The following is a 13,420-nucleotide window of genomic DNA, read 5'->3' as shown; positions in this document are numbered from 1 at the left end:
CCGTGGCAAAACAATCAGGGTCCTGCAACTCCACTGCTCCAACACAGAAACTTCCCCTGTTCAAAACAAACCAAATCCTGCTGCTTTGGACCAAATCCTGTTCATGGCTTCCTGATGCCCTGTTTTGTTTCTGATCCTCCACTCACACAGCCCTGCTCAAAACTGGTACTGGCTTTAGTGGGAGCTCACTGGTACCCCAGGTTTGAAGAGTCACACGTGATCTCATCAACGAGCCTTTGCACGTGGGTACTCTTCATCACTCCTCCTTCTGTCAAGTTGCTTTATTTGAAAGGGCATTTGTGTGGGACCAGGAAATGAGGGTAAAACTAAATGAACACATATATATTTCACTGAGCACAACTGTTGGTTTTAAATCTTTTCAGTACGACAGCTGGGTCACTTTTAATAATGGCACAACCTCCCTGAGGGGAAAGTGATTAGAGCAGCAGAACTTGTTCAGGGAAAGAGAAGGTAGAGGAAAAAACAATACCAACACCAGGTCTGTATCAGAGCAGTGATTACGGATAAAAAGATTTCACCTGTAAGCAGCACAGCTCTGTCAGCTAGGTGCCTTGGTGGAGATCACACGTAAGGCTCGAAGACACAAGACTCAACAGTGTGGCTGCATTTTGCTTTCTGGAGCTCCAGCCAGGCTGGGGATCTATGCTGCTGTAAGCTAAAAGATACTACAAAAGCCCAGCCGTGGGTTTCCAGCAGCCATTCATGCACCCAAGCACCCGACCGTCTCCAAACTGCCCTCCTCATCCTCAGCCGTGCAATGGGGCTTGGGCTCTCACAGCACAGCATCCACCCAAACCAAAGGAGCAGGGAAAGGTCACTGGCCTTTCTGCTGCAGTGCTCAGCTGCAGCTGCTCTATCTGCTTTTTGCCCTCTAATAGAAAATAAAGAAACCTTTGTTGTGGAAACCCTCTTAAAGTTGCAGGCTGGTGTCACTGTCTATGTGGCAGACACTCAAGATACTGAAATGGAAAAATGAGGAAGAAAAAGTCAATTCTCCCTCTACCAAGGGAAAGGGCCCTATGATATCTGCAGGAAGCCCTTAGAGGTCTCTCTGAAAGACAGCCAAGTAATGACGTTAAAAATCCCTTTTATGCCCACCACTGTGCTGACATTATTTCCTTAAGTGCCCTCTCTCCTTTGTTCTTTTCAAGCTGTTTCTCCAGAACCACCTCTTCAATACTTACAGCTCTTTGGAAAAGAAACACAAGATTTCTGTCTTTGAGTAGCAGCAGCTCAAGTGTGGCTTAATAATATTAAGCCCATTCTAAGGACCAGTCCTGGGGTGAGCACCAGTCTGGATTTCTACTAAGGTACATTAAAATCCAGTGGAAAAACCCCAGTATAAACCACAAATGTATTGAGATGTACAAAATACTGAATAGAGACCTCACAGAAGGTGCTGACCACGGCAGAGAGCCCGGCCCAGCCTGCAGGACCAGGACAGCGATTCTCTCCTTTTATTCCTCCCGAAACTGAGAGCAAGGCTGAGCCCACCTCTTCAGAAGGGAGTCACGTTCCCAGCTTCCCCTTTAAAAAAACCCCGCAACTAAATAATGGAGTGATTAGAAAAGCATTTCTGGATGTATTTCAGCACCTATATTTTCTGAGAACTGATAGTTTCATGAACATATACATGGTGTACATTACCACGCAGGAGCACCTACACAGGTCACTGAAAACAGTGGCCTCCCAGGGCCTCCAGGCATGTGTTAGCCCACCTGCCATGTTGAGCTCGACTGTGATGAGCCAGGGCTTGATGTTTACTGTCACCTGAACAATTCCGCCTTGTTGCTTCCTAAAGCAAGGGTTGGGTAAAGAACCCCAGACAGCAAACAGGGACGGCACAGGTCCCCGGTTCAGCAGCAGAAGGTGCAGAGGACCAGCACGGCACAACCATCTTCTGTGCATTCTCACCCACCTCCCTGCTGTGGTTTAACCTGGGGAACTTCTTCTAAAGAGCAGAAAGTGTCCCACTGCTTTGGCTACAGAGCCAGCAGCGAGAGGGGCCAGCCAGCGGCAGGGACTGATGGGTGCAGCTCCCCGGTACCGACTCCTGTACTTCCCACAGCCCCGTGACAACTTTTGGGCATGGATATGTAAACTGTTCAAACAGGGCAAGTGACAGCCTCTGCCCACATTTGGATACGATAACTAGTCAGATTCTCTGCAGTGCTCTCGGTAATCCTCCATGTCAGTCTCATCACTTACACGGTTCCCTTAATTTTCAAGAGGAGAAGATGACATCCTCAGGGATGCTGCATGAAGCCCACCAAGCCCCAACACCACCCTGCCGAATGGTGCCTTCAGCAATAGTGACCTTTGAAGGGATTAGAAGTTTCCAGCTGCTGGGCGCAGCTGACGGCTTCAGGACTTACATAACTTGTGAAAATCCTCTCTTCGGGCCTGATGTGTCTCCGGATTTCGCACTCGTTTGGCTGAAGGACTGTGATCCCATCATCAGAAAAGACATAGAACATATTCCCAACACTCAGGCCTTGAAGGGGATAAAGCAAAAGGGGTAAGATTTTTTTTTGAGTATGTATCCGTAGCTGTCAGGATTCTTTTTAAGAACTCTCCTTCCTCCCCCAACAAACAAGATCTGCCTTACATAAAAGTTGGTCATTTGGATGCAGTCGGTGCATTCACAAAATCAAATTTCATGTCACAACGAGGGCTTCAAGGAGTGAAGAGGTACAGACACATTCAAAAATGCATTGCCTTGGTGGCAGCGGCTGTACACAAGTACCCATGTTCCCATCTTGTGCACACGTACCACAGAGGGATTTCATTACAAGGAGCGTCTGTATTACATTGCTAACTCCCTCAGATTATGACTTTGGTTTTTCTATGATTTAATTAAAAATAGCTTGCTAATAATTTGAGAACTGAGAGAGAAGCTTTAGTTAAAATTAATGTGAAGGTTGTCCTGTTACAAGTAATGACTTCTTGTAACTCTGCTGCAAAACGGAAGTGCTTAACATCTATTCCATGAAAGAAAATATATATATTTCTCTATTTTCTTAAGCTATCTGGATGAACTAGCTGTAGCCACCAAAACAAATACATTTTTGAAATCTTGCAAACTGTAATTCACAAAGGTGGAGTAGTTTGGCATCGCAATAGCACTCATTTATCCAACTGGGGCATTCCAGGAGATTTGGAAAACTGGCTGTCTGTCATTGCTTTGCTGTTAGGAGATCATATTTTATCATTTCTGTCATGCAGAAATGCCTCAAAACACTGACAATTTAGTTGTTCTTCAGCTACATGCAATTGCAGTGACAAGCATCTTTAAGAAACGTTCAGGATCTTTTCAAACACTCTAGTCAGAAAGATCCAAGCATCATTTCATCTTTTTCATCCCACCACCAATAAGTGTTTGCAATGACCACCGTCACCCCCAGTAATGTTGATAGCGTACTTATCTGCCAGTGATATGGAGATGTGGTAATTTGTAATTTCTAATTAATTACATTTTATGCATGGAGAAATAAGGTTCTGGTTCTACAGATCTGAACACTGTTCAGCGTCACAGTTTCCTTGGTTGGCCCTGTGATGGCAGCTTTAAACACTGCTCACACCTAGAATTTCTCACATCTCTGAAGTGTTTGCAGGATTAAGGTCTAAATCATCATCGGAAAGCCTCACAGTGAAAACGTGTAATTTGGATAAACTTACTTTTGGACAATTTTGAAAAATGCGTAGTATTTAGTAAGGCTAGAAGGGGTTTTTTTTGGTGCTAAAACCCCCTCTTTTTGTGCCAAATAAGTAGCCTCAGAGTACAACACCTCAGCACGTGGTGTTTGCTGTACTGACAACGTTCACGTTGAGTCTCTCTAAACCATAGCACAGAAATACCCCAGTTAGGGCATCAGGTGGGCACAGGAGCCGTGATCCTTAAATGTGATGCCACAGTGAGGGATCATGCACGAGGAAGAAAAGCTACCGAACTTCTATCGAGAACTAGGTTATCTTTAGGGAGTAAAGGCTAATGTTTTTGAGTATATTGTTGAAACATTTTATTTGGGCACTTCGGACCAAAATCTGCGCTCCCAGCATGCACACAACTCCCACCTGCTGTGGTGGGATTTGAGTGAATACATCCGAGGGCAGAACTTGACCCTGGCTGGAATGAGTGCACATATTTTCATGAGTAAAGGGTTTTAATCCTAGGAAGTGGAAACAGGCAGGCAACAAATTATGACCATTGTGAAAATGCTTATTATTATTTTCATGCACGATAGTAGTGTGACTTTGTCTGATGATCCTATAACAATGAGGGTGTGTTTCAGACCTAAGGCCTAATTAGTCACAGAAATACTTTGACAGTATTTTGCCCCAGTAGGTTTAGAATTAGTGACTTTGCAAGTCATAACTTATTTTTACAGTAAAACGAGTAGAAGTTTTTTTGCTGATTGGTTAAAAATATGATTGAAATTACAAATTCCATTCAGGTACTTTCTTTTTAAAAAAGTTTACCAATTTATATCAAAATACTTTTTCAGAGAGTAATCTTCACACTGTCTTTTTGGACAAAGCAGGTTTTTTACGTGACAAACTAGTGTTTTACTGTGACTTACAAAGCATTTGCCAAGTCTCATTGGGGTAAACATCTCTACACAATCTCACAGACATCGGTAAAACAGATCCCACTCCTGATCGTCCTGCAACTCCTCGGTCTGGGGAATTATTTCAGTACTGAGGTGGGCAATAGAAAATTTTGCTCAGTTGTGTTATTTATACTAGTGAGGCAGGTACTAGATTGGGAACTGGGGGACTAATGAGGAGGGTTCCTCTTTTTCCTCTTTTTGACTGAAACCATTTCAGGTTGGATGACACAACTAGTTCAAAAACTAAAGGCTTTATAAAATGCAACAAACCTCACCTGTGTAACAAAAACCCTAAGCTAACAAAACCCCCATTAAGACTGGGGAGGGTCTCCTAAAATTAATAGTTCTTATTTGAACCGTTCCAGATAAAGTTGACTCTAACGTCTTTATTTTATGAAAACTTCAGGAGGACACCTGATGACAACAAGAGTTTTCTTTATTTCAGGAATACGGTCTCTATCTGAGTGTACGTTTGTGTTTCCCTCCTTTGAGATCAAAGAGCAAATTTGTCACTGTAGAATACTCTCCTCAGATCTGATACTTGAGCAATTTTCCTCAATTTAATCTAAATGCTTCCAAGTATTTTAGAACTTATATTTGGTGACAAAGAGGCTTTCAGCTTTTTAAGTGCATACATTCACGTAACTGATGATTGCCTGCTGGCACTCTATGCTCCCTTTATCCAAGTATAAAGAAAGCAACATTCACTGCAGAAATAACACTGGCATGAAAACCAATCTCTGCCTTACATTTGGGCTCCTTGTAGTTTTCTCTGGACAGAATTTAAAACTAGTTTGTACACTGAGAAAATATTGCACGTGCTTCCAGTGCCAAGTTTAACCGGCTGGTCATGCTATGTGCACTCATTTCTCGAGGTTTTAATTGTGCATGGTCTGTGAATGGTCTGGAGAACAGACTGATAGACTGACTTTTAAAATGACCAACTACTTGTGTTTAAACTTCGACTCGCTGCAAAAGCTTGTTCTACACAATATTCTGTCTAGGCATTTTCCCAATAGCTTTAATTACTACAGACCTGGTGGGCACGAGGATGGGATCATTTTAAAGGAGCTCAAGTCTACCAATCCATTTGTTAATATTGCTACTTAAATGTAAGTTTTCATTTTACTAGAACTGAAAGAATACGTTAAAATGTAAAAACAAAAATACCATTCCTCTCTTCCAGCTTTCTCTGTGCCAAGATTTCACATGCTATTTCACATGCTAAAGTATGTTTGATGGATTCCTTGTCTAGAATGAATGTGCCGATCAAATACTACAGAACAACCAGGCAGGGGAATAAACCTGCTCTGAAGATACTGAATTGTTTAAGAACATCAATAGTAAATCTGGTTTTACTGCCTGTGTTTTCCCTGTACATTTCTCATACTTTTATTTAAAATGTGCAAGGTTGATACGCAGTAAGTCCATATTGTTTAGCAGAATTATAGTATGACTTTCTGCAATGAACTTCTTAGTTGTTCTTAAAATATTACTATACTTCTACATCTGGTAGGCTTATCCAGCTACTTCCTTTAAAGAGGAGCATAAGGGATGCAGTATATAAACAGCCATGCAGCATCATACAGATGATGCTGGACTGATTAGATGTGCTAGAGATTTCACTTTCAAGCAGAAGGGAAATAGCAGTTCTCAGTGCCCGTAACGCCATTTACAGGAATATAAGCAGTAAAGAGACACTCTTCATTACCATGCACTTGTAGGTGGCATATCTGGGAATAAATGCTAGAGAGCTGTCTTAGGTGGCTGGCCATGCCTCAGGACCTCCAGCCAGCTGCGTTTGCTGCGTGCATGTGTCTGCAGCCAACAGTGGGACCACAGGTGTGCGTTGGGTGTTCGCATACCTGGCCGAGGTAGCACCGGTCACTGAGGTCTGCCACTTTCCTTCTGCCCCTAAACCCCTTTGGGGCAAGCCACAGCAACCCAGAATGCTCCAAGCTGAGGGTGTGAAGCACGACTAGTTTCTTGGATACCTGGAGGCACTACTTATGAAAGGGTCTTTGCACTCTCCAAAGGCAGCGTGAGTGTGCAGCCCTTCCCAGAGGAACAACAGGAGGGAGGGCTGCTAGCAGTGGGCAGGGGGACGTGGTCCAGACAGGCTGTAACTGCACCGAGACCTTTCCACAAGGCTGGCAGGACACCACAGTCCCAGCTTCCTCATACGCAACTGGCAGGTGTAAGAACTGGCTTATGCCTGGCCTTCAGTCCAAGAACCCTCCTCCAGTGAGTGGAGACCCTGCACCCAGGAGCCATCCATGGATGCTCCCCATCCATGCCCCGGGCACTGTACCTACAGAGGCAGCTGGCTGAGCTGCTTGGGAGCTCCTCGGGCCTTTGCACGATGCATCTTACTGTGTGTTTTGAACATTATGACAGCACAAGCATGCACAAAATCTAATAAATTTTCATTTCAAGTGCCTCCATAGTATCCTTTGAGTCAACTAGCTGTTTAGGATGAGTTTTTTTTTTTTCTAATTTGCCTTCCAAGATACACAGATGTTGACCTTGTGCAGGGCGCACTATAAATTTGATCAAACTAGAGATCTTAACTGCCAATTAAAACAAGGAGAAATGGGACAACCTTTACCCTGCATCGACTTAAAGGATAGAGGGAAGCAAAACTTGTTGTGGGTTTTTTTTTTTGCCTAACAGTCAAGAACACAATTTTTGTTGCTCACCTAGTAAACATCAATACATGCTACTGAGGAGGAAGAGCTTGAATGGCTTGCTTAAAAATGCAGCGTATTGAATTTGTGTCTTACTTGTTCAATTATGGCAATTTGGGAGCACTTCTGACACTTGCGAAATTGTTAATGCAGCTTGGGAATCTCAGGCTACTCACATTAGTGGTAGTTTATATAAAATTCACATTTTTATATATTTTATGGTCATCTATTATTTCATAGTGAGAAAATGTAAGAACTCACAGGTACGATTTGTACTACAAGAGTGACATCTCTTATTTGAATAGTTTAGCTTTTAAATGTCTGGTCTGTACTTAATCTGGTAACTGTGAAAGTTGATAAGAGTTAGTGGCAAGTCAGTGGAGAATGGCCCATCATGGAATTATTAACGCAGACAAGCACATTATCACTACGACAAAAGAACTTTACTGCAGTACCTTCCTCTCGCCACAGTATGTTTGCAACTGCAGCATCAGAAAATTGGGAACGCCAGAAAATAATCAGGAAAAGAAAAAAACAACAAAACAATGTCAAAATTCTCATTGTAGCAAGTAACTGAATTAACACTTATGTTTACGTGAACTGTTTCATTTGTGAAAACTTTGTAACATTCATTCAAATATAATATCAGGAAAGAGAGAGAGTTCTAAATACATCTGCTGCTTCTACAGACAATTCTGAAACTCTGAGATGGGAAAAATCCTCCCTGAAATGAAGTCAACTTTAGCCCGTGCAAAGATCAAAGTCTGACTAAAGAGAAGATGTCACCTTCCCGTGTAACTGGAGGTATGGTACTGGCTGCGATTTCTGTGCAGGTTCAGTAAGGAAACATGACATCTTTCAGAAGCCTGAGATGGGCAGTTACAGCAACAACACATTTTGCTGCAATTCTTCTTGGACTTTCATGCAACTACATTCTCTTTTAGGATTCAAATACCCTTTGAAAGTACATCTGCATTTGAATCTCTGTTTAAGATACATCCAATTATTTCTCAACATACTGTAATTTCCCTTGCTCAAGTATTCAAGGGAAACCTACCGACATTAACAAGAGTACATAAATCTACTTAATGAGGAATAGAATATATTTTCCAAATAATCACCATGAGAGCACATATTTATGGTTAACTTCATTTCCAATTCTCGCTCTGTATTAACAGCCAGAAAAGTAGCAAAAATCCCATTTGCACATGGCCTTTTAGTACCACCATAAAGCCAGGCAATCTCCCAAGCAGTTAGGACAACAGAATTAGGAAGGATCAGGCCCCTGGGAGCTTTTCCACTGGTGCAACTAATCACCTCCTTCATTAATTGTGTTTCAGGGACAGTGTGGTCAAGATAACACCGCACTCCTGTGGGACACATGTAGCTAGGAGTGGCTGGGAGAATATTTGTCTTTGATGTGGAAGATGATATCACACCAAGGGAAACCCATTTTGCCAGTTAGTGATGTAAATACAGGTAAAATAAATAATTAAATCAGAACATTTTTCAAGCATCTGAATATTTGAGAACTTTGACTTATAACTGGCTTTAAAAGAAGAAGCCTTGTACAGAAATCAATTAAATTTATTTTCTGAAGCCAACTAAATTTTGACAAAATATTAGGATTTTGGATTCTCTGCTATCTAAAACTATTGCCAATTTGTTACTTTAGTGAAGATGTCACCTGTACCATGCACAGTACGCTTCTGGCACCTGAAAGGCACCATCATCCTGGACGAGGAGATTTCACCTCCCCCATGTGATTCCTTCCCAAACCAGTATACAATCCTCTGATCAAAGCCCAGGCAAAATTGTCATTACCTGACCAGTAAGAGCCCAACATACCACATGCAATGGACTGAACTATTAAGTTGCATGTATACCATTAAATTTAAACAATCTTTCAAGAAATAAATATATGGAAAATTAAGCTTACGGGTCTTTCTTGCCGAATCTTCTATGAAAAGCGAAGATATATCCTCATCCACTCCCACCTCATTTTTAGCAATGCAGGTATAGGCACCAGTATCTTCATATCGAACAGAACTGATATGAAGTTCACTTCCATTTGCTGTAAGAAAGACACCCATAAACAGTGTTCCTCACTGCTGCTAATTGCTTTTACTGCTTTAATTGCTTTCCATTGCTGCAGCCACCCGGCGATGGCTCAAGAGGGTGGTTTCAGCACACAGTGTTTCCCTGTACATAACTAGAAGTATTTGGGGCATTCTCACGAGAGCCGATGTTTTGCTTCATTCCATTAGCACATACACACTCCGCGCCAGGAATGACAATCCCAAGTGCAAACAATAAATTACATTTCATTTATTTCTTCTTGTTACAAAAAAAATGCTTTGGCCTTAGTAGAGAAAATTAACTTCAATTTCGCAAACAGGTTTTCATCAGCTCCCCAAAACCCTGGGTTTGGAGGGGTCTCTCTATAGTCCCTCCTATCATTTAGCCTCCTGGAGTTGGATTGTCGCCTAAGACCCTTGCAGCTCTGGAGCTACGGCACCCAGCCGTCCTGCCAACACTGGTGGAGGGCTGCAATACACCACAGCCAGAGCAGGGGGTGGGGTGGGGAGGTTTGTAATATTTTTACACAAAAAATTGCAAATAACTCTTTTTGCCTTTCATCGCATCTGTGGAACCCTCATTTGAACAAGGACCAACAGGAGTCAGGAGCCTGATTCTCTCTGCAGAGGTGGCTGTGAGGAGTGAACCACAGTCCGATTCTCAGCTGAATTGCATCCAGCGTAGTGCTTTTACCTGAACAAATAATTTAATGCGTTTCTCTTCTGATTTGCACACAAATCAGAAGCCGTACACGAGAGACGAGGCAGTGGAGAACCAGGCACGCTGCCTTTTAACCGAGCGCTGTTACCACTTACAACAATCAATACTGTATTTCCTGAGAAATTCACAGGAGAAAAAGATAAAAGGAAAGAACAGGGGTTTTGTAACACAATTTCCAAAGAACTGTGGCTTAGTGAAAGTACAAGAACTTCTAGTTTAAAGGGCAAAATAATCCTCCTTAATCCCCGTCTACAATACTTTAATTAATCAAAATTCTGTTCTTACCTAGAAGCGTTAGTTGTTTGGATAGTTTTGGCATGATATCAACGCCGTTCTTTAGCCAGGTAATTCGGGGATTAGGGATGCCTTCGGCGTGACATCTGAGGCTTGCCGACACGCCGGGCTCCTGCGCCTGCGTTTCAGGGTAGACGCGAATCACTGGTGGCACTGTGGGGAACAAGGAATCAGTGACGTTAAGCTCACCCTCCCGGTGCCAGCCCTCATCGGTGGCTCCGGAGCCGCTGCCTTCACACGGCGCCGTGGGAGAGGTGTGGGCTGCGAACCGGGCAGGTTGGCGACATCCCAGCCTCCAGTGCAAGCTACAGGACTTCTCTCCAGCTCAGCGACAGGGGCAGAAAATAGAACATAATAATAGAAAAGGGTAAACTAATAAACCAATGCCAGGGAGCAACCTCAATATCTGATGTTGTATTTCGATAGTTCTTGCTTTCTTTCATTAAGTGACTGACTGAATGTAAGTAAAGTTGGATTAAAACCTAAGGTGGATCCTCAGATAGATAAAAAACTAAAGTATAAAACCCAAACCTTCACTGAATCTAGTAAGGAAGGAATCTGAGTTCTTGCCTATTAGAAGTAGCACATTATTCAATATTTTAATTAAATATCCATCAGGAAATAGGCTGTACATCCACTACTTGTTATTCTGAACAGACTAAGGGTTTATCAACTTATCTTTTTTTTTTTTTCTGAGAGGCTTTCAAAACGTGATTTACATTGTTTCAGGAAGGCCCCTCTGAACTATTTGATACACTCAATTAACAGAACTCCTAATTATATTACAATTTCAGACAAGTTCATTGATTTTCAATCATGTTGGCTTCATTGCTCAAATCAACAAGGCTTAAGATCACCTATTAACTATTTCTTAACTACTCGCTCACTTTAAAGAGCATCTGTGGTACTGCAGGATCAGTGAGACCCTTCTCTCTCTCACCTCAAGGGATGTACGAAAAGGAGACATGAGGCTGTGCTGTATCACTAGTGGAGGATTAAGGAAAATTTGTGGTTTGTTTTTTTTTTTTTAAAAGAAATGAGTTAATAACAGACTTCTACTGGAAACCACTGGCTTAAGGTACCTAACTTGCTGCTGTGTTTTTTTGAAGTCCAGCATTAGGCTCCTGGACTGGCAAAATCACATTGTCCTAACAGCTGCTTTAGAATAAGATGAAATCTGTGTCTGCAGCTTGCTATGTGTCTACATACCCATATGGAGATACTTTAACTAATTACATTCACTAGCATACATTTTCCATCTTTCTATTTTTTTTATGGGCCTTACCAGAGAGATGCATTTTACTTCTGCCTTACCTACCAGCTGTCAAGTGTTAACCAGAGCCGAGTCGTCAGCTTGGAAGGAAATCAGCCACCACAGAAAGCCCTCAAGTCTACTTGTGTTTTATAGCTTTAAAAGTGAGAGATTGTTCAAGTGTAATCTGAGAGGAAACACCTAGGGGCAACTGAAGAGACAAAAAAATGAGGACTTCTAGGAAAGGAATGGCTTCAAACTCCAGGTCTGCACTGGATGTGTGGGCTTAATCCCTCCTCTATTTCCTTAACTCCAGAAGGAGCGGTGAGATGCAGAGCAGTGAGTAAAACACCATCCCAGAGCTTTTTAATCAGGAGGTTACCAAAAAGACAAGGTTTGGTTTATTAAATCGAGTTTTCAAATCTCAAATAAAAGCATTTACCAGCTTTTTACCTCCTCCTCCTCCTCCCATTACTGTCAGGGTTGCAGCTCCTCCCAACTCCGGGAGGTGCCAGATCAAGCGCCCTGCTTTTGGAAACGGCTGGCGGCTGTCAGAGCTACCCCCCCCCCCTTATTTAAGAGAGTGCCCAGTCAATTCCTGGGAGTAACAGAGTCAGAAGCTTCTCGTTCTGTCTGTGCCTTGGAAAATTAATTTAAATTTCTCCGAGTCAATGTCTCCAGGCATGATAGGATAAAGACAGTAATTTTCGTCCACTTCGACAGAATTTTATGAAGGTCCTGCACTCAATGTTTGTCTTGCCTATGATTTGCGTGCTACTAGTAACATTTTTAGAACAAAATGATTTAGGAACTGAGGTCCACTGAAAGCCTACATGATTTACTCAGACTCATAGATGAGAGATGGCTTGTCTCCTACACATGCATAGGAAAAAACTTGTAATATCCAAGGAATTTAGATGCCCCAACTTGCGTGAAGTCAAGTGACAGTTAATACTTCATGTCCTCAGGTACCTCCCTAATTCTCCAGATGGCACAACCTGCCTCTTCCAGTTCACAAGCAATGCTGAGCCGCTCTGCCCGGGGGTTTGCTGCCCCAGCCTCTGTCAGACAGACTTGCATGCCCACGCTTGCACCCAGCCAGCAGAAAATCAGCTCCGGAGCAAAGCCCGCAAGGTCCCATGCCCCGTGCAGAGCTCTGCTCCTGCCAGGATACGGCCACCTGCCCGTGCCTGCCCGTCTCCAGGCGAGATGAAGCTCCGCCCAGCTGGGCTTAAGCCCTTCTCCAACATCTCCCAAATGAAAGGCACCCGAGCAATTTTAATTCAAGCCTAGTGTTGTTTTCTCACCCACCAGCCCTTAAAGCAGACAAAGCCCATCCCAGACATCACCTGTTTAATGCTCTCAAAACCAGCACTGGCTTGTATTTTTTTTACAATGCTTTGCTTTAGGCTTTCCTCTTCATATGAGCACTCGTGTAAACACTCCCAATGACTGCCACCACAACCATGCTCCCTAGAAACTGGGCACTCCTTTGCAAAGCAGAGTTTACTTGCATCTCTCAGTTTTTTGCCTCACACCGTGTTAGTCTGCATGTAAGTAATCCACATTATTTTACCCGCAGAGCTAAAAACAAAATAGATTTATACTGCAGGAGGTAGCTCAGGGGTCCTAGAAACTGAATCAATATTCTGCATGAAAATTAGCTTAACTTAAAACTATAGCAAGATGTCTTTTCACGAGTGATTAATAAGGGTTTTTTTTGCTTGTTTCCACCTACAAAAACACGTTGCACCTTC

General features: G+C 42.7%; 1 protein-coding gene across 2 annotated transcripts in view; it reads right to left on the bottom strand.

Annotated features, from left to right (window-relative positions):
* Window positions 1–13,420, bottom strand: part of FSTL4 (follistatin like 4) — a 236,531-nt gene that overhangs the window by 11,080 nt on the left and 212,031 nt on the right. The window contains exons 9-12 of one of the 2 annotated variants that reach the window (XM_056350374.1): window positions 10,403–10,564; window positions 9,258–9,392; window positions 7,774–7,800; window positions 2,397–2,515 (exon numbers count right to left, since the gene is read on the bottom strand). In XM_056350374.1, the coding sequence (XP_056206349.1) occupies window positions 2,397–2,515; window positions 7,774–7,800; window positions 9,258–9,392; window positions 10,403–10,564 (443 nt within the window). The remainder of the gene's footprint in view (window positions 1–2,396; window positions 2,516–7,773; window positions 7,801–9,257; window positions 9,393–10,402; window positions 10,565–13,420) is intronic. The other variant, XM_056350375.1, reaches the window with a different exon arrangement.

The sequence above is a fragment of the Falco biarmicus genome, chromosome 8 (genome assembly GCF_023638135.1).
Source record: "Falco biarmicus isolate bFalBia1 chromosome 8, bFalBia1.pri, whole genome shotgun sequence".
NCBI lineage: Eukaryota > Metazoa > Chordata > Aves > Falconiformes > Falconidae > Falco > Falco biarmicus.
This window is presented reverse-complemented; position numbering and strand designations above follow the sequence as displayed.